The sequence below is a fragment of the Mirounga leonina genome, unplaced genomic scaffold, assembly GCF_011800145.1.
Source record: "Mirounga leonina isolate KUSES-001 unplaced genomic scaffold, KU_Mleo_1.0 Mir_171, whole genome shotgun sequence".
Taxonomy (NCBI): domain Eukaryota; kingdom Metazoa; phylum Chordata; class Mammalia; order Carnivora; family Phocidae; genus Mirounga; species Mirounga leonina.
In genome coordinates, this window is record NW_023270436.1 from 17323286 (window position 1) to 17348655 (window position 25370).

A 25370-nucleotide genomic window follows, 5' to 3' on the forward strand; every position below is an offset into this window, starting at 1 on the left:
CGCCTCCGCCGGGCCCGGCCGCGCGCGCTCCGGGCCGACTCACTCCCCACGCAGGACGGGGGGGGCGGGGGGCGCGGCACGCAGACCCGGACCGACCGCCACGCCCACAGCCCCCGCGCTCGGCCCGCCACCCCCCGCGCGGCCCCGGCAGGTGGAGGCGCCCGGCGCGAGCGCTCCCGCGCCCGCAGCCCCCGCCCGCCGCGCGCCAGCCCGCGGGCGCAACTCTCTTAAAGGGACAGGTGGCCGGGATCCGCGTCTACCTGGGGCCGGGACTCGGCCTCGGAGCCGGTCCCCCTTCGGGGGAAAGGGGAGGTCGCGGCAGAGCTCTCCGCCCCCCCAGCTCCTTAGCCCCCCTCCCCCCGGGGAAGTGAAGGATTGCAAGTTTTAATGCACCCGACATCCTTTTGCAACTTAATTCTTTTGGCCTAAATCACCCTCCCACTGCTGCTCAACGCATGCTCGCGGGCATGCAGTCGCTGCCACCGCTGGCAAAGTTTGAGGAGGGGTGTCCCCACCCCTGCGCCCCGCCCCATCCCACCCTACCCGGAGCCCCGGGGCGTGCAAGGCTCGCGGCTGCTGGGAAACACCCGCTGCAATCCCCTTGACCCTGCCCTGTAACTGACCCTTGGGGAAAAAGCCCCCTGCACGGCTACTGCGCATGCTCTGAGCTGGACAGCTCCAGAGAGGGAAATTTAAAAACGGTTCGAGCCGCGACGGCGGCCAAATTGCGGAACGCGAGGGGCGAGCGCGAGGGAGCCCCCCTCCGAACCCCCCGCCCGCCCCAGGAGCGCCTGCGGCGGCGGCCCCGGCGAGGATCCGCTCCAGGTACCACCTTGCAGGGTCGGCTTTGCTCCGTCCTCCGGGTCAGTGCCCTGCATTGCATTTCCCGGGTGGAGACCCGGGCGCAGGGGCCGTGGGGGCTACCTCTCTCTGCTCCCCTTTTCTCCTTCCCGGGAATCCCTCACTGACTTTTGGGGCGGAACTGAGAGTCTTTTGGTGCGTTTCTGTGTTCGTTTCAGGGTTGAAGTTTGAGAAACTTAGGGAAGTTTTGTTTTGTTTTGCTTTTTAGGCTGTGTTTGTGTGTGGCGGGGGGTGGAGAGTACGGGTGGGGGGTGGACTGGTTTTCCAGCCAGGGCATGTGGCATTTCTGTAGGCATTTCCAGGGCGGGAGCCCTGAGGGGATTATTCCCTTTGCAAGTGGGAATTTGGCTCCCCAGAGAGACATCCATGACACATCAAGCTGTCCTTTTTTAAAAAAAATTTTATTTTCAAAGTGATCGCAACTGAGCTGCGGTTGAAAATAGGCTGGGAAGGGAATCTGTTTTTTCTGATTCCTATTTTGCAAGTCCACATTTTCCAAGACTTGACATTTGGATTCTAGAGCCTTCCTCTGCCCTTCCCCCACGAATTCGAAAGAACCTGCAATTCCATTCCATTCTCTTCCTTTGCTTCTGAATTCCTGTAGAATTGCCCTGGGAAAATGACCTGTGATGCCCAGGAAATCCTCTAGTACCACTTTTTTTTTTTTTAAGTGTTCTTCTAGTTGTTTGAGTTCCATCCTTCTGAATTGTGGGAAAACTGGGTTTCTGCCCTGTCCACATCGTCACTGATGGGAGCTTTGTTTTCTGCTTGCCTTTTCCCCAAGGAGATGATAGAAAGTGACATCTCATCCATGATGTCAGGAATTATTCGAAACTCAGGGCAAAATCACCACGCCTCTCCGCAGGAATACAGGTGAGGGTCTCTTCAGATAACAAATGATATATTTTTAAATTGTGTGAAGTGTTTCTGTGCTGTTTATGGTTTCTGCCCAAGAACTATCATTACAATTAAATTCTGTGATTTTCCGAGAGAGGGAGATCTCAATTTCAAAGTTGGCCTCTCTGAGGATGTCTGGGCTTGTGGCCTGGGGCAATGGGACCTCTCAAAGCCCAGTCTTTTGTCTCTTCCAAGGGACATCCCCTCCTGGGTAAGAAACGGGGGCATCCTGGTGAATGTTAAGATGACAATAGCGGGGATTGCTTTCCCTACAGTGGCCCTAACAGGGCTCCAGGAAATGCCCCCCAAAAGCTTTGGGGGGGTTGTGGTGGTGGGAGGAATTGGCTTCCATCCTCAGTGGATACTGGAAAAGTTGTGAGTGGTAACTCCGGAATTCTTAGCCTGGCTGTATGATTTTCAGCAAGTTCCTTGCCCTCTCTGGGCTTCATTTAATCGTCCGGTAAATGATGCTCTTGAATTAAGGTCTCTCGTGGGCCTCATGTATTTGAGGAATAAATGTGGTGGAGTCTGAGGCCAAAATAAATGATTTCTTGAGACAGGATGAAGCGAGATGCAAATGGGTGGGGGAAGCTCCGCAGAGTCCTTTGCCTTTTTGTCTTCAAACCTCAGAGCTCGAACGGCCTCCAGGGGGTCAACCAGTCCAGTCCCCTGCTTTTACAATTGGGGAGACTGAGGCTAAGAAGGGAGATGGGGCTTGTCCATGGTCACACAGCAAAGAGAAGGAGGAGGAGAAAAAGGAATGATCTGGAGTTCTCCCAGCGGCTCTCCCTTGAGCCCTGGAGGCCTGACCTGGTTCCCAGTGCCCCACCCATCAAGGCAAGCATCATGTCCATAGGTTGAGGGGGCACAGCCCAGATTATGGAGTGGGGACAGGCCAGGGGCTGGCCTGGGAAGAGCAGGCTGTCACCTCAGATCAGCCCTGTTTACCCAGGGGCTGGCTGTCTGGCCTCCTGGGGGCCACTGCAACTCAACAGCAGTGCCTTCTGGGGCCGACTGCAGCCCCCAATTAGAGGGAGGTTGCTTCCTCGGGGCTGTGGGCCTGGAGGCTGCCTTCCAAGATCCAAATGAGACGTAAATTCAAACAGATATTTGCTGAGAGCTTGCCGTGTGCAGATCTGGGACCGCAGATGTGTGCCAGGCATGCGGCAGCTTGTGAGCGCCTACTGTATGCCCAGCTTGGGAGGCTGCTCTGATGAGCCTCCACTGTACATACAGGTGAAGACCTGGGGCTTGGAGCAGTGAAATGAAATCTTTAACCAAGATCACACAACCACGGACCTCTGGGCTTCCTGCCAGCCCCAAACGGGTTTAAATAATGGCAGGTAGAGTTGGGGGGCATCCTAAGCGTGTTAGGAGCTTGGGCTGTGAAATCAGTTATGATGCCAGCTCTTCCAGCTGTGTGAAGTGGTCTGCGTTTCCTCATTCATAAAATGGGAATAGAAATAGTACCCACTGCATGGAGTTATTAGAAAGATTAAACAACAATTTCCAACTTGGCCGCTTGCCAGGTGCTTGATCCTGGGCAATTTCACTTCTGAACCTCCATTTGTTTGTGCAGCCGGGATCATAAAAGCGACCTCTCGCCGGTTTTAAATGCAATATCTATGGAAGTGCCTGGGACCCAGAAGGCCCTCCACGTATGGGGGTGGATCTCCCTCTGTCCTCCCAGCTGGAAGCCGGCAGGGGTGGGGGGGACGCCAGAGCTTCCCTGCGGGGGCCCTCCTGGAAGAGCTCAGAGCCATAGAGCCTTATTGTTGCCTTAAAGCACACCGTAAAAGCACCAGAGTCAGGGAATCGGGGTGAGAAGGGCAGCCGCTCTGGAGTCGGATGCGTGTGCAAGTTCAAAATCCAGCTTTGGTCAAGTCACGTGTCTTTGCTCAAGTTTCCTCGGCTTTCAAAGGAGCACGATTAGGGCACATCCCTCATGTGGCTGCCAGAAGGACTGAGTCAATTTTACAGTGCAAGAGACACAGAACCAGTAGTTGCTCTTGTTCTTACGACTTAGTTCCTATCAACGAGTCCAGCTTTCTGCGAGAGAGAGGGGGTCTTTGGAGTTCCTTGGACCCTCACCTTCTCCCAGGTACTGCCCAGCAGGGGCTCCCACCCCCTCCAAGCCTTGGGGTCTCAGTCTCCTGTGTCTTGGCCAGCCCAGCTCACAAACTGTCTGGGGGCACCAAGCAAGCAGTTCCTGTCCAGAAAGAGGGCAGGGGAGGCAGTAAGCTTACCAGTAGAAGTGAGGGGGGTACCATCAGTGCCTACCCAGTTCCCTGACCAGCTGGCAGGGGTGGGGCAATGGAGCAAGGAGAAGCAGTCCGGCATCAGCCCCGGATCCAGGGTTGCCGGGGCGTCCTGCCTTTTCTGTTTGCCTGGATCCGGGGCATTCTTGTGTTCTGTAGCTAGCACGCCCGGAAGGCAGAGTAGTAGTAAGAAGAATTGCAGCTGGTGGTTTCTTAAGCCTTCACTACTTGTGCCACAACCATCCCCAGGAGAGTAGCCCTCCTGTGCCCAGTTCGCAGACGAGGAAACCAAGGCCCGACCTGATTAACTGGCTTTCCAGGATGACACAGCTAGTTATGGGTAAAGTGGCACTCGAACCGGAGGCTGTCCCACCCAGAGGATATCATGACCAACCCCCACTCCCAACCCCCCGCACCATGCCCCACAGGTGAAGAACACAAGGGCTGGAACAGAATAAGTTGCTCTACCATTTTGCAGCTGTGTGACCCTGGACAAGTCGCTGTCCCTCTCTGTGCCTCACTTTCTTCATCTGTGAAACGGAGCAACTAGAGAACCAAGTTCACAGGTCGTTGGGAGGATTCTGCACTTCGATCTAGAAAAGGTGTTGGGCCAGGCCTGGGATAGAGTGTTTTCTCATGGAAGGGAGCTTTGATGATCATGCAGTGCCTTCCCGGCCCCTTCCAACCACTCCCATTTTTCTCCCTGAATAATAGCCTAGGAGAAGTTTATGGGCTTCTCATTCCCTCTCTCATATCTCCAGGGAATGGCTCTAAGGACCACTCAGGCTGCTGGTCCAGCCTGGTTCCAGCCCCCATGCAGCCCTCCACACAGCCCTCCATCCCCAAGGGCCGCCTTTGGCCGTTAGCTTTCAATGGCTGTGTGTGGGGAGGGAGGGGGCGGGGGCAGGGGACAGCAGCTGGAGGCTGCCCTGCCCCCCTGGGAGAGTCAGTGGCTGGGCCTAGACAGCAAATTGGCGGCAGCCTCCCCGCCTGTGACGCCGGGGCCTGGGGCGAGGGCCAGGGGCAGCCCTGACCCTGTGGGCAACAGCAACAGCTCACGTTGGATGCGAGTTAGCTGGTTTCCCTTTGGCTCAGGGCTGGGAGGGAAGTCCGCTCATCGAGGTTCTGCAGAATAATGAGTTACTAAGCACCTACTGCGTGTCAGAAACCCGTGAAACTCCTTAGGAGGTGCACCATCCTGTTTGATCTTTATAGTAACAACCGTGACATTAGGTGCTGGCATTATCCCAATTCACAGACAAGGAGACTGAGGCCTGGAATCATGACCTGTCCCAAGGCATACATTCAGGAAAGGGCAGAAGAGCAGGTTTCAACCACCTGGTCCAACTTTGGGAACTTATCCTAGGGATCAGGCCCAGCCACCTCCTTTTACAGATTGGGCAACAGACGCCCAGAGAAAGGGCGCCTGGGTGGCTCAGTCGTTAAGCGTCTGCCTTCGGCTCAGGTCATGATCCCAGGGTCCTGGGATCGAGTCCCACATCGGGCTCCCTGCTTGGCAGGAAGCCTGCTTCTCCCTCTCCCACTCCCCCTGCTTGTGTTCCTGCTCTCGCTGTCTCTCTGTCAAATAAATAAATAAAATCTTAAAAAAAAAAAAAAAAGCCCAGAGAAAGAAGGAAGACTGCTGGCTCCTTGGACCCTCACCTTCTCCCAGAGCCATGTCGCTCCTCTAAGATGTGGGCAAAATCCTTCCTCTCTTTGGACAGTGGTTTTCTCATCTCTGAACCACAATGCCAGGCATAGGATGGATACTTAATGTTCATTGGGTAGATGGCTGGCTGGCTCAATATCACGTGAGAAATAACACGTACACAGAAACGTAGGGAGGTTTATGCTCAAGTGATGACAAAATCCTGCCGTGGGGACCAGGGTGGGCAGATGCAACCTGCTTTTCCTCTCAAGCCCCCACTGAGCTGCGTGTGCCGGATGGTTTCACACCCATATCATTGTGGCTCTGCCCATCGGTTGTGACCTCCTTGCAGGGGGGAGGGTGGGGGCTCCATCTGTCAGGGGCAGTGAGGGTCCCAACATCCATACACCCCTTCTCCCTCCGGGTGGCCAGAAGCTCCTCGGGCTACCTTGTAGGCAAGGAAAAGAGAGGTAGCCTTCCTGGGGGGTCCAGCCTTCCTTTGGGATCTTGGGTTCCACCCCAAGAAACATGTGCACACACATACACAACCCCCCCCCCCGCCAACCCTCCCACCAAGTCCCAGCCAAGTTCTAGAAAGGAAAGATTCTCTTTTCCATGCTCCTAATCAAATCATTTCATACTACGCTCACTCTTGGCCCCACTGGGAATTCCCGAGCTTGCTAAACAGCATTTGGTTTTCTTTTTCCTGTAAACGGTTACAAAAGACATTACAAAAGCTATGTTAGCTAAATAAACACCGCCATGAAATGCTTAATTCCTTTCGTGTAAAGGTTGGATTAGAAACAGGAACAGTTTGTGGTAATGTAACAATTTCCAACTAACCGCATCTCCAGGAGGCAGGTAAGACCTCCTTGTAATCAGAGCGGAAGTGATGTCCCAGGGCTGGATGTGCCTCTGCGCTCTGCTCCGCTGGGATGGTGATCTGACTCCCCAAAGACAGTCTTTGCTGTCCTAGTGACCATGCAAGGCCAGAGGAGGGGAAAGAAGGAACGTGGTCTTAGCACCTGAGGTATGCTGGGCCGTCTCTTATACATTATTTGATCTTATCCTCACAGCTGCCCTCCATGGTGGAAACGATTATGAGAATGATTCCATTTTATAGATGGGAAAATTGAGGGGCAGAGAGGTGAAGAGATTTGCCCAAGGTCACATAGTTACAAAGGGGTTGAAATGGGATTTGAGCCACAAAGGGATGTTTCCTTCCGCTGCACACTCTATCGACTGTAAGGAACCCCAACATAGGCAGTAGAGTTAAATGCGGGCTCTGGACTTGAGCTCTGTAAGCCAAAATCTCCGCAGAAACTGTAATCCATCCACACAGACAGGTGCCCTACTGCAGGCGCTGCCAAGCTCCTTAGCAAGGGCTTTTACCTCTACCTGGAATTTTACCTTTATAGCAACAACAGGCCATGGCCACGGGGGTCCAGCTCACCTTGGGTGGACAAATATTTGTCAAAGATTGAAAGCTCTGGGTCTGTAATCAGGTGTAAGACAGAGTCATCCCTGACCTCTGCGAGTTTAGTGTCTGGAAGGCGGGGGTAGGCAACGGCTGAGTAAAATTAATGGGTGATCTCAGGTGTCTACGCTATGTAGACATTAATGGCTCTAATCATTCCAGGGAATGGAAACATTGGGAGATGCTGGACTGGTCTGGGAGGGTTTCCTGGGGTGGGGGTGTGGCTAAGCCCGGCAGGAAATGGATAGAGATTGGGCAATGCAAATTACGTTGTAGTTGGGCGGGGCTGGGCGGGGCTGGGCGGGGCTGGGCTTGGGCATCTTTCCACCTTCTCTTACTCCAGAAACGATATAATAAATGCCCACAGGGTGCCAGGTGCTGTGCTGAACAAAATACGGGGCCTCCCGGTCCTTGCCCTCTTAGCGTGGAAAGACTGGAAACATGTAAATGAATAATACCTCCTTGAAAAATGCTACATGTTACGCAGACACAGACAGAAAGGACGGCCAGGGGTGTGGGTAGCCAGGGCGGATGTCTCAGAGGAGGGAAGATTTAGCCTGAGACCAGAAGCATGAGGAGGAGCCAGCTGCGAATGAGTGCACGGACTAGCATTCTGGGCCAAGGGAACAGCATGTGCAAAGAGCACTTAGAATGTTTGGGGAACTCAAGGATAGACAGGTTGGCTAGAGCAGATCAGATGAGGGCACGAGGGGAGGGGTAGGAGACGGCCAGGGCCAGACCACGGTGAGGAGCTGGACCTTTACTCTCCTAACGGGTTTTAAGGACAGGGCCATGTTCTCATGTCTCTTTCGAAAGGTCACTCTGACTGCTAGGTGTTAAATTCATCCATTCCACAAATAGTTGTCTAGCACTTGAGCCAAACGCTGTTCCACACCCTTCCTGTGGTTTACCCCGAACCAAGAGGCAGGCCCTGTGTTCCCCTCTGTTCTGCACAGGAGGAAGCGCAGACTCACAGGCATTGAGCTACCTGCACAAGGATCTCTGTCCGGAGTAGAGCCAGGACCAGAATCCAGGTGTCCCCGGGCTCACCCCTGCAGTGCCCTGCCCTCCTGGCTCAACTCCCATCCCTCCAGTGACATGACTGATTAATTAAGGACGTTGTTAATTAATGTTGTCAGGTTGGTCCCCTGGTTAATATAGGATGGCAGCCGTGGATTCCAGCGGTGTCTCGCTTTGCCCGGGGTCACCACAGCGTCCCCTGAGCAGTGGCCCCGTCACTACAGAGGCACCGAGCAGATCCTTCTAAAAATGAGGATACTGGCTTACCTTTCCTGCCCACAGCTTGATTTATTTCAGCTAAACTGGCAGAGAGACCAAGTAAAGAGGCTCCGGGGCGGGTGGCTTAAGCCCCAGCTCTTTTGCTTACATGCTGTGTGGCTGAGGGGTATCCCTTCCCCTCTCTGAGCCTCAGCTATCCCATCTGGGAAATGGGTTTGCTAAGGAGCCGTCCCACAGGCTTTTGAGAGTTGAGGGAGGTACAGACCAAAGAGGGCTGGCAGGAAGGTAGGCACGCTAGGGGACAGATCCTCCATCCTTTGCATCCGTACATCACTTAGAAAGTTATCTCCTTGGACAGAGGCACTTTTGTGTGCTTGCCACCCAGCCTGGCAAGTAGGAGTTCAGGAAATATTTATGGAACGGAGCAGATGCTGACGAGTGTCGGTCACTCTGCTCGTGGAGCCCACTGTGTGCTGAATGCGTGCTCTTTAGATGTTTATAATCATGCCCACCGCCACCATGCAATGCATGCAGATGGGCTGGGCACCCCACCCGCATCATCTCATCAGTCCTTACAGCAAACACCCTGTGTGCAGTAGTACCCCATTGTGCAGATGAGCAAACTGAGGCCCAGAGAGGCAGACTACTGCAGACCAGTCCCCAGAGCTACTAAGTAGCTGTGGGGGATTCAAACCCAGGCCTGGCTGACCCCAGAGCCCACACTTGTCCCCACTACTTCGAAATGCCCCAGAGAAAGCAACGGGCGGGGGGGGGGGGGGGGGGGGGGGGTGCATAGGCAGGACTCCAGGTCCCTAGCTGGGATGGGCTCAGAGTGTGGCATTGCAGAGGGCCTGGGGACTTCTGATGAGCAAACTCACAAGGGCACACAGATGAGACATGCAGAATGATCAGCACATAGTAGGCACTTGGAAAAGGTTGGCAGATAATTATACTGGTGATAGACTATTCTTCTGACGTTGATTTCCCCGGGGTACCACCTGGCTCCTAACCAGGGTCTAACCACACCCCCCCACATCCCCCCACTTCCTCTGCAGTCCCCCACCCCGAGTGGCCCTGCAGGCTGTGTGTCTGTCCCAGTGGCAGCCCCACCAAGATGGAAGGGGCTCAAACCCATGGTGTTCCAGATGGGGAAATTGAGGCCCAGGGAAAGGTGCTGGGGCGGGTACCTGAGGCCACTGGCCAGAGGCTGCGGAGGCAAATTCTCCTGGCTCGGCCTCACCTCTTCTATCTATAAACAGGGGTGACGACACCCCCCAGGAGTGTGTGTGTGTGTGGGTGTGTGTGTTTTCTCATAAGGAAAAGATGGATGTGGGGTGGGGAGCTGTTGGGGAACTGCTGAATTCAGAAGGGGACTCTGGGGTGCCAGATAGGTCTTTTTATTTTCATTTTGCCCCCAAAGCTCTGCACTCATTAATGAGGATACCCTATTGCTGACAAATCCCCCACTTGATTTGAGAAGGATGCACTGTCAGGGGTCACCTTTGGGACCCCTGAACTAATAGTTAAGCCTGATTTTTCAGCAGAAAACTTGATGTTTCATCTGATCTGATGCTAATGAACTAGCATCATGTTCTTGACCGTCACTTTACAGTAGATGCCTTTATTGTTCCCGTTTTATACACTGAGGCCCAGAGCGGGTGACCATCACACAGCCAGGAATGTTCAGGCCCTGGTCCACCCGCCTTGGGTTCATGCCTGCTCCTAACCACTGTCCACTCTGCCACTGCTGCTTTACATATGGGGAAACTGAGGCCTAGAGAGGAAGAGGCACTTGCCCAAGATGATAGAACTTTAGAAATGTGACCAGAGGGTTTACCTGCAGACTTCTTCCATAAGTTAGAGGGTCTTGGCATCAAAGGGAACTTGGAGGCTGCTTGGGCTCATCTTCTGTCCAATAGGGGCCTGGCCATCATCCCTTGACTCCTTCTTGAATGCCCCCCATGACAGAGAGCTCACTACTTTGTGAGCCACCTTAGTATCAGGTTCCCATTTTTATAGAGCTCTTCCCTGTAACTTCCTCGCTGGTGGGAGGTAAAGTGGGGGAGTCTTTTATAATGAAATGTACTAAAACAAAAATTCCATGAAATCAGCTCCTGAAATTTCCAAACCTAAATCAAATTTCCAATTTTAAGGCAATGTGGAAACACCAGCGATCTTTCCATCGTGATTGAAAAGAATGTTCCAGACCATCACTGCCTAGTAAGGACTTTCTGTGGTGATGGAAACGTTCCAATTCCTTGCTGTCCAACATGGCAGGCACTGGCCACGTGTGGCCATTGAGCACTTGAAATATGGCTGGTGTGATGAAGAAACTGAATTGATACTCTTGTTTAATTTTAGTGAATTTAAATTTAAATAGCCACATGTGGCTTCTGATTGCCTAGCACAGTGCTAGAATTTTCTAGAATCCACAGAGCCCATTTCTTCAACCCTTCCTTGTGGGCCAGGGAGAAAGGACAGTGGGGCTCTAACCAGCCCAGTCTCTGGCTGGGGGACCCTAGACAAGCCTGTTGCCCCTGGCCTCAGTGTCCCCATCTGGTAAATGGGAGGTGGTAATGGTAACCACACCTGCCTGATCAGGCTGGGCACACAGCAGGGACTCACCCACCCCAAGCCATGTCCACAGGCTTTTGTAAAATTAAATAAAATTAAGCTGGGCCTTTCACCCCTGCCTGGCCTTGGCGGGGGTGGGAGCAGGGGCGTCTGGAAGGCTGGGTCTGTTTGTTCATTTGTCTGAGCCGTGAGGACTTATTGAGCACCTGCTGTGTGCCCGGCCCTGTACTGGGCTCTGGGGGTACAGCTCCTCCCTCAGGGGGTATAAGGTTCCCTGCTTCAGCATCAGGTTCTTCCGGGGGAACCTGCCCCAGCCGTGGACTCAGCCCTGGTCCTGGCTTCCTCCCTGCCAGAACTGGGGGGTCACTGAGAGCTGGTGGGTTCAGCCCCCGTGCTCCCTGGAGATACCTCCTCACCCAGAGACTGAAAAGACAGACCTCGAGAGAGTGAGCAGGAGGGGTCTTGGGAGACCCCAGGACAGTGGGGCTGGATTTTGCCTTTTCCTTTGCATTGCAAATGTCCTGTCCTCTCCCGGCCGAGGGGAAACCCACTCAAGAGACTGATATGGGGTCACACATACACACACCCCAGGGAGGAATCTCAGACCCTCGCAGATGGCAACTGTTCCAAAAAGCCCCGTCACCTTCACACCACCATGCCGGCTCTGGGGGCGGCTACAAGGAATTGCTGCTATCATTATCCCTTGTACCCATCTGACAGGTGGGACAACTGAGGCTGGGGATTAAGCACCCTTCCGAGGGCCTATGGCTGGGAAGCCAGAGCGGTTCCTAAACCAAGAAGTCTTTCTCAGGTCGCAATTGCTGAGGACCCTGTGGTTTACGCCATTTACAAGGAAGCACTAGGAGAGAGCAAGAATGGGGCACACGGGGGCAGCTTTAATGAGGGAACTCTAGGCCTTGGGGAAGGACAGGTGGTGGGGCTGCTTTACACGGCACCATGGACAGAGGCCCGGGCTGACACGCCTCTGCAGGGAGCGGAGGAGGGGAGAGAAGTGGACATGGATGGTTAAGGACCCAGGCCGGGTAATGGGGATGGGACCCATTTAGGGCCTAGCGCATTGCCTCCCAGTTCCTGTGACACACAGGGTAGAGGTACCTGAATGCCGGGTGATGAGGCAGCAGGATGTGAGCCAGGCTTTAGGGCCAGCAGACCCCCACCACAGAGCTTCGGGGTGTCCACATCCATGGCAGGAGAACAGCAGGGCCGGCGGGGCCAGGCCTATGTTCAGAGTTGAATACACACTGGCCCATGGGCTCCTCAAAACAACCCAGGGAGAGACAGACAGTTATTCTCCCATTTTCCAGATGAGAAAAATGGAGGCCAGACGTGACTTGTCTGAGGTCTCACAGCCAGGGGTCACCAGGACTTGAATCCAGATTCATCCAGTCAAAGCTTGCACTGTGCCCAAGAGTCCACCTTGGTGTCCCCCGGAGCTTTGCTGAGAGGTGCTAAGATACAGCTTCCCGGCCCCACAGCTCAAGGGCGGGACCCCAGGCTCTGGGCTGGGTCTTGAACTCTGCATTCGAACCCGGTCCTGGGCGATGCTGATATGCCCTTGAAAGCCCTGGGATGATGGAGGCAGTGGGGACATTGCCCCCAGGGGCCATCTAATTCTCTGCCTGTCCTGCCCCAGGAACAGCCTGGGTTCGAGTCCTGCCTGGCCTCAGCTTCCCCATCTGTAAAGTGGGGCTGCCTGCTCCCTGCCCCGTCCGGAGGCTGTTGCAAGCCCTCAGGGAGGCAGAGGCTGGTGCTGTGAGTGCTACAAATTCTGGATGTGACAGCCATTGTCACACCATTCTTTGGGTTGGTGGCCTGGGGTCAGCTTATTTCAACCAGCCAAGCAGACATTTAAGTAGCACCATTGTGTGCAGGGACACAGGATGATACAGGGCTCACAGCCCTCAGCGATCCAACAGGCGGGGTAGGGGATGTGAACTCACTACCCCTGGCAAGGTGTAGGGAGAAGCTAGGATGCAGGGAGGTCCCTGAATTGGGTTCAGGGTGACAAAGACTTCTTGGAGGAGAAGCCATTCCTGGGCTGGAATGAGCCCACACGGGCAGCCCGGAGCCCTAGCCCTGGTCTTGCTCTGGACTGTGAATTGGAAGCAAAGTGCTTCCCTCCTAACCTCAGTTTGCCTGTGGGTCAAATGAGGGGTGGGGTCAGATGATGTCTGAAGGCACTTTGGCAGTAAGAGGACAGAAGACAATTTGCAGTGAGCCTCCAGGGATGGGCACCGTTTGGGGGCGGGGGTGGGGTGGGGAGGAAGCAAAAGGGGGGCATTCCTAGCAGGGGGAATTGCTAAGGCATGGCGGTGGGATCGTGCTTGGGTGTCCCGGAGAGGGGGGCATGGAATGGACACTGGGTGGCCACAGTAGGCTGCTTGAGCTCCTTACAGGTGGTGGGGGGGAGGGGGCGGTGAAGGCAAAGGAATGGGGAACCAGGAGGGGGCACACAAAGAGCAGGACAAAAACCCATAGAAGCACAATCAGAATAGCACCATTTACTCTGCCCTTCTATGTGCTCAGCGGCATCGTTAACCTTCTGCGACCCTCCCTTCGTGGGGAAACGGGCTGCGGGCATTTAAGCGACTGCTCGGGGTCTCAGTGTCTCTGTCTGTAAAATGGGGAGAGAGCATACAGGAAGTGCTCAATAAATGGGAGCGTCTAGTGGCTGCAGCGATAGAGGTGGGTCCGTGAGACCACAGCGCCCAAAGCTTCCATGGCCTTCCAGTCCTCTGGGGACCTGGCTAATATTAACATTAACGTTGGTATGAATATTAACGGCAACTGAGTCAGACACTGTTCCAAGGGCTTTACATGCGACCACCTGCTGAATCCCCACGACCCCCTAGGAGAGAGGAAGTGTTATTAACCCTATTTTACAGATGAAAAATTGAGGCTCAGAGAGGACAAGTCAGTGGCCCTGGCACACAGGTAAGTGGAGACTAGGATTAGACGCCAGAGCCCAAGCTCTTAACCACCCTGGGGACGATCTGTCAGAGTCACTGGCCGCCAGAGACCCTGCTCGCACCCAGAAAGCCGGTCTGTTTACGAGCCCCCCAGCACCATTCTGGGGGCTTTGGTGGGGCCCCGGCTTCAGAAACCTGACAGCAGCGGCTCACCTCCGTTCCCCCCTGCTGCCCCAGTGCCAGACAGAGCAGCGGGGGCAACGAGGAGCTATGGCAGGTAGGGGAGAGGGAGCAGGGTTCGCACCACCAGACTCTGGGAGGTCGGCGAGTCGTGGGGTGGGTGGGGACTGGCCAGACACCCCTCCCACCCCCCCGTGCAGTGGGCGGTGCACCAGGCCCTGCCCCTTGGCCTCACCCCATGGTCTCCACGGCCCGAGGGGACAGATGGCATCGCCCAGGCCTGGGCCGTGGCTGTCACCCGCCAGATGAGTTACGAGCAGGCTGCAGGAGGGGCAGCCGGGCGTGGGGGGAGGGCAACAACAATGGCAAGGAGACCCCAGGACAATGGGGGCCACGTGCCACGGGGGCAACAGTCGTTTGTCGCACAATGGGCCGCCGGGGGACAGCAGCTAGGCCAACTGCTGCTGCTGACACGGCCGGCCGGGTTTTCAAATCGTTTCCAGGCCCTGTTTTCCTACAAGGCAGCCAATGGCCGGGGCAGCCCGACGGTCACCTGATGCCAGCCTGCTGGGCTGAGGGCCCAGGCCCCTGCAACAAGGAGCAGCTGTGGCCATGGCAACACCCACTGTGGCCCTAAAACAGAAGGAGAGGGAGCACGGGCGAGGTGGGAGCGGGGGGAGACAGCGCTAGCTGGGGCGGGCCCGGGGGTGGCAGAGCCGATGCCCCACGGTGGGGTCCCCTGCCCCACGCGTGACAAAGCCAGAGGCTGCGCTGCTTTCTCTCTCCCCCTTTCCAGGAAGCCCTGAGACGCTTACTCTGAAACCGGGGCTCTCAGAATGTGGACTGTGGGCCTCTGGGCCAGACACCAGAGAGATCCCGGCCTGCAGGGCTGGGGCGGGGGGGGCGGGGGGAGGCAGGCGTGGTGGGTCTGGCGTGGGCTCTGGGCCAGTTTGCAGCCAGCTTATGCCGTGGACGACATGCTGCCGGGGCTGGGGGCCCGGTGCCCTTGGAGCCGTGTGGCAAGCACGACTTTAGGGGTGCTGGGGAGGCCTGCATACCCCGCACCGGGGGACCTGCCTGCCATCCTCAGTGGGCAGCCTTTCTCCTTCTGTGGAGAGTGATGGTTTTGCTCCTGAGTCTGTTGAGTGGTGGGCGTGGGTCCAACAGGAGGTCTCCGGGGGCTGCCTGGGGGCATGAAGAGCTCGGGCTTCGTTCGGGCTCTGAGCCTGGGTCCCGGCCCCACCGCTTCCTGTTACGTGTGGCTTCGGGCAAATGGCTCAGCGCTCTGAGCCTCAGTTTCCCCGAATGTAAGAGGGGCACACGGGCGTATCCTACCTCTCAGGGCTGCTGCGGGGATTGAACAGGATTAAAAAGGACTGTGCCTGTTGAGCACTGAGCCCCGCACCTCAGTTTCCCCATCTGTAAAATGGGAATACTACTACTACTACTACCGTTTGCCTTGTGGGGTGACCAGGAGTGTTAAATGGCTTACTACCTGTGAAGGATTTGATGTGGTGTCTGGCACGTAGTAAGTGCTCAACAAACATTAGTGTTTATTATTGTGGGGGTAGGTAGGGGCTAAGGTAAGATGTAGTAAAAGAAGGAATGATTTGAGGATGTGTGATCTGGCTGCCAAAGGCGGGGATCCTGGGACCATGCCCAGCCCAGGAGACGGGCGGATGAGGGCAGCTTGGGGAGGTGAGGGGCTAGGGAGTGATTCCAGAGGGGGGGTGGAGCCCCCCCAGGAGCCGACCTGAGCTCCCCGCCCCGCCCGAGCTCCTGCCCCTCCCTGCAGGCTCCTGGCCACCAGCAGCGATGATGACCTTCCCGGGGACCTGCAGTCGCTGTCGTGGCTCACAGCGGTGGATGTGCCGCGGCTGCAGCAGATGGCGAGTGGCCGTGTGGACCTGGGTGGCCCCAGTGCACCGCACCCACACCCAGGTAGGCGCAGGGGCCGGGTGGGGGGGCACAAGGGTGGTGCAGGGGAGGGGCGACACCCAGCACTGCCCCCCACCAGCTGGGTGATTGGCCAGCTCGCTCACTCTCTCTCTCTCTCTCTCTCTCTGGGCCTCTGTTTCTGCATCTGTAAAATGTGATACCTTCCTCGGAGGGATGTGGTTCATTCATTTGCTCACCACCGTGTGCCAGGCTGTGTGTAAGCTAAGGTTTCAGTGAAGAATACAGAGAGCCCTGCCCCTTCCCTCTACATCATGAACAGCTAAAGCAGTCGGCAAACTACGGCCCGTGGGCCAAAGGCAGCCTGGAACCTGCAGCCTGTTTTTTGGATCGCCCTTGTGTTAAGAATGGTTTTGCATTTTTCAAGGGTTGTAAAAAACCAGAAGACCGAAACCATATGGCTGGGAAAGCCTCAGATATTTGCTACCTGGCCCTTTACTGAAGAAGTCTACGGAACCCTGACCTTCAGAGGGATGATGCATGGAGAGTGCCGATGGTCCTGGCACACAGGTGCTCAATCAACGGCAGTCAGTTGCAGTCACAGCAAGTGGACTGAATATTTAGAGACACAGAAAGGGTTGAAAACAATCATCACAGGACATTAAAAGTACCAATAGTTGAAAAATTAGGGTCTAGGAGTATTTATTTCATTGAACAAATTGTTCTTGGCCAAAACATCCATAGCAGGGGTCAGCAAACTCTTTCTGTAAAGGGCCATGTAGTCAATATTTAGACTCCGTAGGCCGGATGGTCCCTGTGGTGCAAGCCCAGCCCCAGACAATGTAAATGAATGGGCGTAGTTGTGTACCAATAAAACTTTATTTACAAAAACATCCCACAGGCTGGATCTGGCTTGCTGGACATAGTTTACCAAACCCTGATCTAGAACCTCCAGCTCTGTGACCTTGGGCAAGTACTTTCTTCTTTGACCTATTTCCTTATGTGCAACGAAAGGATAGCAGAGCTGCCCTCCTGGGGTGTTGAAAAGACTCAGTGCCTAAAGTACCTTGGACACACAGTAGGTGCTGTATGGCACGCAACAGACAGGAAGCGTGAAAGAAGGAAGCCCCTCCCTTCTCCGCTGTGCGGCCGCACCCCTCCTGTGTTCCTGTCTCTATGCGAGGTGTCTGGAGCCCTGAGTCATATAAGATGTGGTCCTAGTTCTCAGGGAGCTGAGGGTCTGGTCCAAGAGAGGGCAAGACAGACAGACCAAAAAGCACCACGGATGAGCCCAAGTGGCAGCCAGGACTCAGAAGAGAGCTGAGGGGCCCCGAAGGCTTCCTGGAAGAGGTGGCCCCAGGGCAGGATCATCTTGCAGGTCAACTTGGTTTAATCTAGAAGGTAGCCCCAAAGCAGAATGGTTCAGTGAGGATCTGTGATAGATTAGCAATGTCTGCCCCGGGCCTAGGACGGGTGGCTGGCAGGCAGGCGTGAGTACTGAGCTCATCCCCAGCAGAGGGGCAGGGCTTGGCAGAGGGGAGAGGAGGCACAGGGGAACCAAGGCATGATTCCGAGGAGGAGAATTGAATAATGAATTGATGTTTTAGCTTCATGTCATTAATAGCTTGGACGAGAACCAAGCTATTAATGACATTATCATTATTATTTGTTACTGACTCATTTATCACGATGTTGTCCTGTAGCCAGCAACGTGATAAGCACTTTATAGACATTACTGCATCTAAACCCCCACTACAGCTTCGTACATAAGTGACCTCGGTAGCTCCACTGTACAGATGGGGAAACTGAGGCTGGCGCCCGGCCACACAGCTGGTAGGAAGCCACGGTTCAGCACTACACTCCAGGGCGGTGATTGGCCAAGCACCTGCTATGCACCTGGCCCCAAGGCTTGGGGCAGGCTCCGTCCTCTGGCGGTGTCCAGGGCCGGAGCTGCTCTGCCAGCAGACCCCGTTCCTCCAGCCCGGCGGCATCTCTATGCTTCCCTTTTGCAGGTGCCTTGGCCAGGGCAGCTGACCTGCACGTGGGAGCCACCCCAGGTGCCCTGCTCCACGGCCCGGCTGGCATGGTCCCCCCAGTCATGCTAGGTCTGGGCCCCATCGCCAATCACGGAACCAGGGTAAGCGCCACAGCATGGCTCAGGGAGCTGGAGCGGGGGTCCTCCAGGGCTGGGGTGCCCCACCTTCACCCTGACCTCTGCCTCCTCTTGCGGCCCCTGCAGATGAACCAGATCCCTGTGGGGGGCCAGCCCTCATCCGGCCTGCAGGATGCCCCACAGCTCTACTCACCTGCCTCCCAAACACAGTTACCGCCCCCCCCAGGCACCCAGCAGGTACGGGGGGCTTGGAGGGGCCCTGGACTTGGAGACACACATCCCTGCATTGGGCTGGCCAGGGATCTCGCTGAGCCTCAGTTTACTCCCCTGCAACATGGGGATAGCATTCCCCATGACCATGTCATAGAGTCGTTCACTGGGTTCCCTAAATCCCCCGCAGGGAGCAGAGACAGGATTGTCTCCTGAGGCCGGCAACTTCACATCTTGCTAAACAGCGTCTCCTGAAAAGCGAGCCTGGGGGGGGGGGGGTTCCTGTGAGTGGCTTATGCTCTCTCTCACCTTCTCTCTCTGCCCCGCCTGTGGGAAGTGCCCTCCCATGGGCCTGTACAGCTCCCCATTTGGAGCACGGCCTCCCTACCCCCAGCCCCGCGTGGCTGTCCATTCATCTCAGGAACTGCACCCCAAACACTACCCCAAGCCCATCTACTCATACAGGTGAGGTCCAGGGTGGGCCGGGGCCGTGGGAGCCTCGGGGAGGAGAGGGGCGAGGGCTGCCTTTAGGACAGCTCAGACTTGCAGACGGGGGGAGCTTTTGGCGAGTGGGGAGCCCCCAGGTGGGATGAGCTCTAGGAATGACATCATGTGCTCGGTCAGTCCCCAGGGTGGAGAACCCACTCCAGACCCTGAGCCCGATGCTCCATTCTGTCACTCACGAACTGCGTGGCCTTGGGGAAGTGGCTTAGCCTCTCTGAGCCTCAGTTCCCTCTGATGTAAAAAGTCATCAACGTAATAACATTGTGTACCCCATAAGATTGGGGGGTGGCGGTAAGCAGCCTAGTTAAAGTCTAAAGGCCCATAGACATTAACTATGAGGAAGGGATAAAGAGAGGAAAAGAGTTTTCTCGAACTGGTACTACTGTCTGAGCTCAGGGTCAAGGAGAAGGGCAAGGGGTGGGCAAGATGAAGGGCCATGAAAAGGTACCAGAGCTTGGTACCTTTTGAGTTTGAGTATGGAAGGGCTGGTACGGTGGGGTCAAGCAGGGCAGACTTCCTGGCAGAGGAGACCTTGGGCTGTCAGCCTGAGACCTTTACATCTGGCCTGCCCCACCCTTCACCTCCAGTTGTCTGATCGCCATGGCCCTGAAGAACAGCAAGACAGGCAGCCTGCCTGTGAGTGAGATCTACAGCTTCATGAAGGAGCACTTCCCCTACTTCAAGGTGAGGGGCCCCAGCCCGGGGGAGGGATGCTAGAGCTGCTCCGGCCTCTCCCTCACACCACCAGTACCCGGGACTGGCCCCAGGCCAAACTGGGTCACTGTCTCAGGTCCCCAGTGATGTCCATAGACCCCTGTATCTGTGCATTCACACAGACATGGCCAAAGAAGGCCAGAAGGAGGAGGGGGCATTGGAGCTAGACTCTGCCCAGAGAAGGAACTCACCAGGCATCGGGGCGGTGGCGGGGGGGAGCAGAGGGTGGTGGGGCCAGCCTAGTGACTCCGCACAGACTCCCTAAAACATACTGATGCAGAACACAGACGTGGCAAGAGCTGTTGCCTCTCTGAGCCTCGGTTTGCTCATCTGTAAGATGGGGAGAATGATACCCAGCTGGCCAGGTGAGTGAGGGCTCTGCGTGCAAAGGGTCTTGGCAGCTCCTGTCGCGTGGTTGGCTATCAGTAACGTGATTTTTCTTGGCATCAAAGCAAAATAAGGAGCAGGTGGTCAGAGGGTACCAAGCTGCAGGGTCCCTGACGTGGTCAGTGTCCTTAGCAGAAATACTGCAGACAGTGGTATGTGCGTGTGCGGGGGGCCAGGGATAGAATGTGAGGCGCACTGTAGTATCTGGCTACCTAACAATAACGTGTGAGCATTTAAACACGATCGGCTTTGAATACCCTTGGCCAGTTACCCGCGTGTTAGCATCCCCTCTCTTGCTTGCTTCCTGAGGAGTAGAGACAGAGGGGACAGTTCGGCATCCCTGAGCCTGTTCTCACGTAGCAACTGTTGGCTGGAGCTGACGTGGGGTTGCCCCTTTAACAGGGCGCGGGCCCTCCGGTGGGCCACAATCCCCACCAGTCTCTCTTGTCTTCCCAACTCAAGGCTGGCCATCAGACCGTCACTTCACCCTGCCGCCGTCGTGCCCTTGCCCCTTGAGGCCTGTGTCTGAGATGCCCCCGGAGAGGGAGGGCTTACGGGGAGGTCTCAGGGGGTCTCCTGCGTGTCCACGTCTGTCCCCACAGACGGCTCCTGATGGCTGGAAGAACTCAGTGCGACACAACCTGTCCCTGAACAAGTGTTTCGAGAAGGTGGAGAACAAGATGAGCGGCTCCTCCCGCAAGGGCTGCCTGTGGGCCCTGAACCTGGCCCGCATCGACAAGATGGAGGAGGAGATGTACAAGTGGAAGAGAAAGGACCTTGCCGCCATCCACCGGAGCATGGCCAACCCTGGTGAGGCCTAGACTCCCCCTCCGCCACCCGCACCATACGTCCCCGCCTGCGTCCGGTCCAGCCACGGGTCCCGGCCTCGCTGGTGGGGACACGGGCGCCTGGTGAACTTTCCTCCTCCCCTCCCAGGAACTATGCCTTCCCTGGGGCAGGTCCGCTGAGGGGCCTGGTCAGAGGCCTGTGGAAAACTCTTCAGTCTCCCTAAGCAGCCCCTAGGTTCTCACAGAGAAATGCCAGACTAAACGACCAAGGAGGACATCGCTTTCTCACCGTGCCTGCCGCCCTGGCACCGAGTTTTAAAACAATAAAAGAAGGGTGCCTGGGTGGCTCAGTTGGTTAGGCGACTGCCTTCGGCTCAGGTCATGATCCTGGAGTCCCGGGATCGAGTCCCGCATCAGGCTCCCTGCTCGGCAGGGAGTCTGCTTCTCCCTCTGACCCTCCCCCCTCTCATGAGCTTGCTCTCTCTCATTCTCTCTCTCTCAAATAAATAAATAAAATCTTTAAAAAAAAAACAATAAAAGAATAAAATAATAACACCTAGTATGGGCTAAGATGCAGAGAAACAGGCACCTTCATATATGATTGGTGGGAATCTCAGTTAAACTTTTCCAGGGCAAAGTAATATCTAAAGGCCCTGCAAACCACTCCCCATTTTTTTGGTTGAGTTATTTTACTTCTGGCAACGTATGCTGAAAATATCAAAGATTTCAACAAAAGGTTTATAAACCAAGTTTTTTGTCCCAAAATTCTTTCTTTCTTTCTTTTTTAAGATTTTATTTATTTGAGAGAGAGAGAGAGAGAGCATGAGCAGCGTGGAGGGGCAGAGGGAGAAGCAGACTCCGCGGAGCGCGGAGCCCGATGCGGGGCTCAATCCCGGGACTCTGGGATCATGACCTGAGCCGAAGGCAGCCATTTAACCAACTGAGCCACCCAGGCACCCCTAAGTGGGCCAGCCTAAATGGGTACCACCCTAAAAAGGTCCTGGGACCCTAGTGGTCCAGTCTCAAATTGGTGTTACATTCAAGGAGACGCAAGCCAACAACCAAGAATAATTTCAGAGTGATCACTTGTCTTGTTTGTAACCAAGAGCATTAAGGAGGATCTGACTTTTAACCCACAGTAACACTTCTTAATGTCTCTTTAGTAGCAGGGAGTGGCTAGGACCCCTTGTGTGTTCATAAATTTTGTCCTGATGTTGTTGGACTTGTATTCTCTGCCTTAACCTCCTCTTGCAAGGCTGTTAGCTTCAAGGGACGTCCTAGAGCTATAGCATTGTCCCAAAGAGAGGAGCCGCTGTTATCATGGGAGGCTCCCTCATTCCTCAAAGACCCTATGCAATCTGTGATTTCATTACATGTCCCCAACAACACTGTGCAGAATGTACAGTGCTCTCTCATAGATGAAGAGACCAAGGTTCAGAGAGTCCAAGGGGATTGCTGGGGTTACAGGCATGCTAACCCTGGGGCCTGGGAACCGCAGGGTGGCTTCTGAGGGACCTTTCCCTTGCCTGCAGAGGAGCTGGACAAGCTGATCTCGGACCGACCAGAAAGCTGCAGGAGGCCTGGGAACTCCGAGACCACCGTGCTGACTCATGCTGCCACAGTGGCCATGGCGCATGGCTGCCTGGCTGTCTCCCAGCTCCCACCCCAGCCCCTGATGACCCTGTCCTTGCAGTCAGTCCCCCTGCACCACCAGGTCCAGCCCCAGGCACATTTGGCCCCAGACTCTCCCGCCCCGGCCCAGACCCCACCCCTGCACGCCCTGCCGGAACTGAGCCCTAGCCCCCTGCCCCACCCTGCCCTGGGAAGGGCCCCCGTGGACTTCATCAACATCAGCACCGACATGAGCACCGAGGTGGACGCCCTGGACCCCAGCATCATGGACTTTGCCCTGCAGGGTGAGGCTGCAGGAACGGGGGTGGGGCGGGACAGAAGGGGATGGTGGGGGGGTGGGGGCTGGAGGGCCAGAAGGATGGGGGAGGGCAAGGGAGAGGAGGCCTGTCGGCATTTACCCCTCAGCTCATTCCCTGGACAAGTACTTCCCAAGCGCCTCATGCTGGTGAATTCCAGTGAGCGTTTCCTGAGTGCTTACTGTATACCGGGACTCATGCCAAGCACTTCCTAACCATCACCCCATCCCTGCAACGGTCCTGGGAGGCCGCTGCCATTTCCTGTCCCCATTCTGCCACCGAGGAGATGAGACACAGAGGTGAGGTCACTGGCCCGAGGTCACCCGGCCAGTAAGTGGCAGAGCCCCGGGTGTGTCTGACTCCCAGCTTTTACTCAGTAACTGCTTCAGCGTGCGTGTGCCAAGCTCAGGCCGGGTCACGCTCTGACCCACTGCCTGCCACTCGGTCACGCTTGACACAAAGGAGCTGAATGAATGAATGCAAGGACAAGGGTCTCGTGATTCGTCCGCTCACGACACGGGCGCACCTCCTGAGAGCCAGCCAAGGGCTGAGCACTCCTCCCTGCCCTCTGGGAGTTCCGTGTCTAGAGAGGGAATGGCCTGGTTAGCAGGTTTGTGAGTTAGCTTGCGAGGGAGTTATTTACAGCCGTGAAGTGGGTATATTCGGCCCTCCCCGCCTGTCCCGCTGGATTATTGTGTAGGGAAATCGCTGTCTTGTCCCCTGGCTGGGCCGTGATGGGACCCCTGAGGGAGAGTCCCTGCTTTCCACACATCCCCCTGTTGAAGCCTCGGGAGGTCTCTGATCATCTCCATTTCATCCCCAGGAGCCCGAGGCTCTGGGACAGAAGTGACATTCCCTGGGATGCCCAGTGGGAAAGGGAGGGCCGGGGCTGGAACTTGGCTTCTCCATGCCCCCTCCCCTGCAATCCCCGACTTTGAACCCCGCGCACGGTCTTTGCTTCTTCCTTAAGGCGGGACTCGAACTCAGGTCTGTTTGTCATGAAGCCGGCTCACCCAAATGCCTTTGTCTTTGAAAGGGAACCTCTGGGAGGAGATGAAGGATGGGGGCTTCAGCCTGGACACCCTGGGGACCTTTGGAGACTCGCCCCTTGGCTGTGAGCTGGGGGCCTCGGGCCTGACCCCCATCTCCGGCAGCAGCGACCAGTCCTTCCCAGACTTGCAGGTGACAGGTCTCTATGCCACGTACTCGACCCCAGACAGTGTGGCCGCGGCAGCCACCACCTCCTCCTCCCAGTACCTGGGCGCCCCAGGGAACAAGCCCATAGCCCTGCTTTGAGGTGACGGCCTCACCTGCCCCCCCAGCCCCTGGGCCCGGCAGAGAGCTCCTGGAGCCTGGTGTACCTGGAAGCAAGGCCTCTTACACCCTGTCGGCGCCCCTGGCCCCCTCATACCTCCACAGGAGGTCTTTTGGGGCCTCCCCAAGTCAGAAGGACAGAGGAGAGTGGACAGGCGCGCCAGCTTCCCCCGACCCCAATGCTCCTCCCAGAGAGTGACATCTGAGAACAAGATTTCTCCGGCCTGCATCCCCGCCAGGCTCCCGAAATGACCTGCAACCCCCTTTGAGATGGGACGCGTTGGTGCACCATGGAAACTCCTCCAGTGGGGAGGCTCTTGAATTTATTCCTCTGGGACTGAGCATCCACCTCAGCCCCCAGAGCCCAGGCCCCGGGGCCTGGAGCAGAACTGGCCGAGTGGCCAGCTTCCCTTGGCCTGGCCTGGGCTGAACTGCGAGGCGGGCGCCCGCCCCCCCCCGCCCCGCCCCTCCAGGCGCGCTCCTCCTGCAGGGAGAGATGCCTGTGCCATGCCGGGCCCTGGGCCCCCGTGTACATTTATTTATATTTATTGGAGCCCCTCTGCACCATCTCTTCGACACTGGCCCGCGGCCTCTGGAATGAGAGTCCCCGGTCCCTGCCTGCATCCTGGTAACCCTAACTCGCAAATTTCTCCAGGACATCATGACTCCAACGGGCTCTTAAGCCCTTTTGCAGCCTTGGGCTGCTTTTTAGAACAAAAAGCACTTTGGATACTATGGAACATCCTCTTTTTCTAAATTGGAGACCAGAGACGTTTCTAGCCGCTGGGTCATGACTTGGATCTCTTCCCACACGCACCTGGGAGGAGAGGTGCCCTACATCGCTCCGGGCTCGGGGGCTTTCTAAGGGCAGATCGGGATGGGAACGGGAAGAATGGCGGGGGCCCTTTGTGCTGAAACTTAAGATACTTGTGATGGAAAAAGCAAACGGAACCATGTAAAGCTTGCCCCATGCGGTGAGGGAGGGCCGACAAAGCTGCAGTGCAGAGTATTTATTGGCACTTGGTTGCCTATTCATTGCCCTATGGCCATTTTTATGTATTTTTCTTTTTTTTCTCTCGTTACCAATTACTCATTTTGCAAGTGGTGGATTCTGCAGACAGCGGGTTGGAGGAGGCACAGGAGCCTGGGTCAGCGGGGACAAGAGAAGGTAACTCGGGATCTTCCAGCCCAGTCGATGCCGAGAAACTGCAGCGGTGGATCAGACCACTGTCCTCTCTTGACCAACCAGGCATTTGGCTCCTGTGTCTGGGCGTTCCCAAACCCAAGGGCCAGAACTTTCCTCAGCCAGCCGCCTGGAGGGCTCAAGGTTGGGGCTTGTCTCAAAGGACCATCTTTCTTTAAATACTTGCTACCTAATTCTGGAACTTTCTGCCGAGCAGCCATCATCTTTAGGCACAGCCTGCTGTTGCCCATCTGAGCAGGACCGCTCAG

At 56.0% G+C, this 25370-nt stretch overlaps 2 protein-coding genes across 2 annotated transcripts in view; one reads left to right on the forward strand and one right to left on the reverse strand.

The window, feature by feature from the left end:
* The window catches only part of MYO1H (myosin IH), a 138746-nt gene that overhangs the window by 109729 nt on the left and 3647 nt on the right, over positions 1-25370 (reverse strand). The gene's annotated exons all lie outside the window — the stretch shown is intronic.
* FOXN4 (forkhead box N4) lies at positions 1649-23900 on the forward strand. The gene is made up of 9 exons (XM_035017192.1): positions 1649-1734; positions 15860-16005; positions 17973-18097; positions 18200-18310; positions 18621-18748; positions 19375-19471; positions 20491-20698; positions 22209-22592; positions 23641-23900. Exons 1-9 carry the CDS (start codon positions 1649-1651, stop codon positions 23898-23900), a joined length of 1545 nt encoding a protein of 514 aa, XP_034873083.1.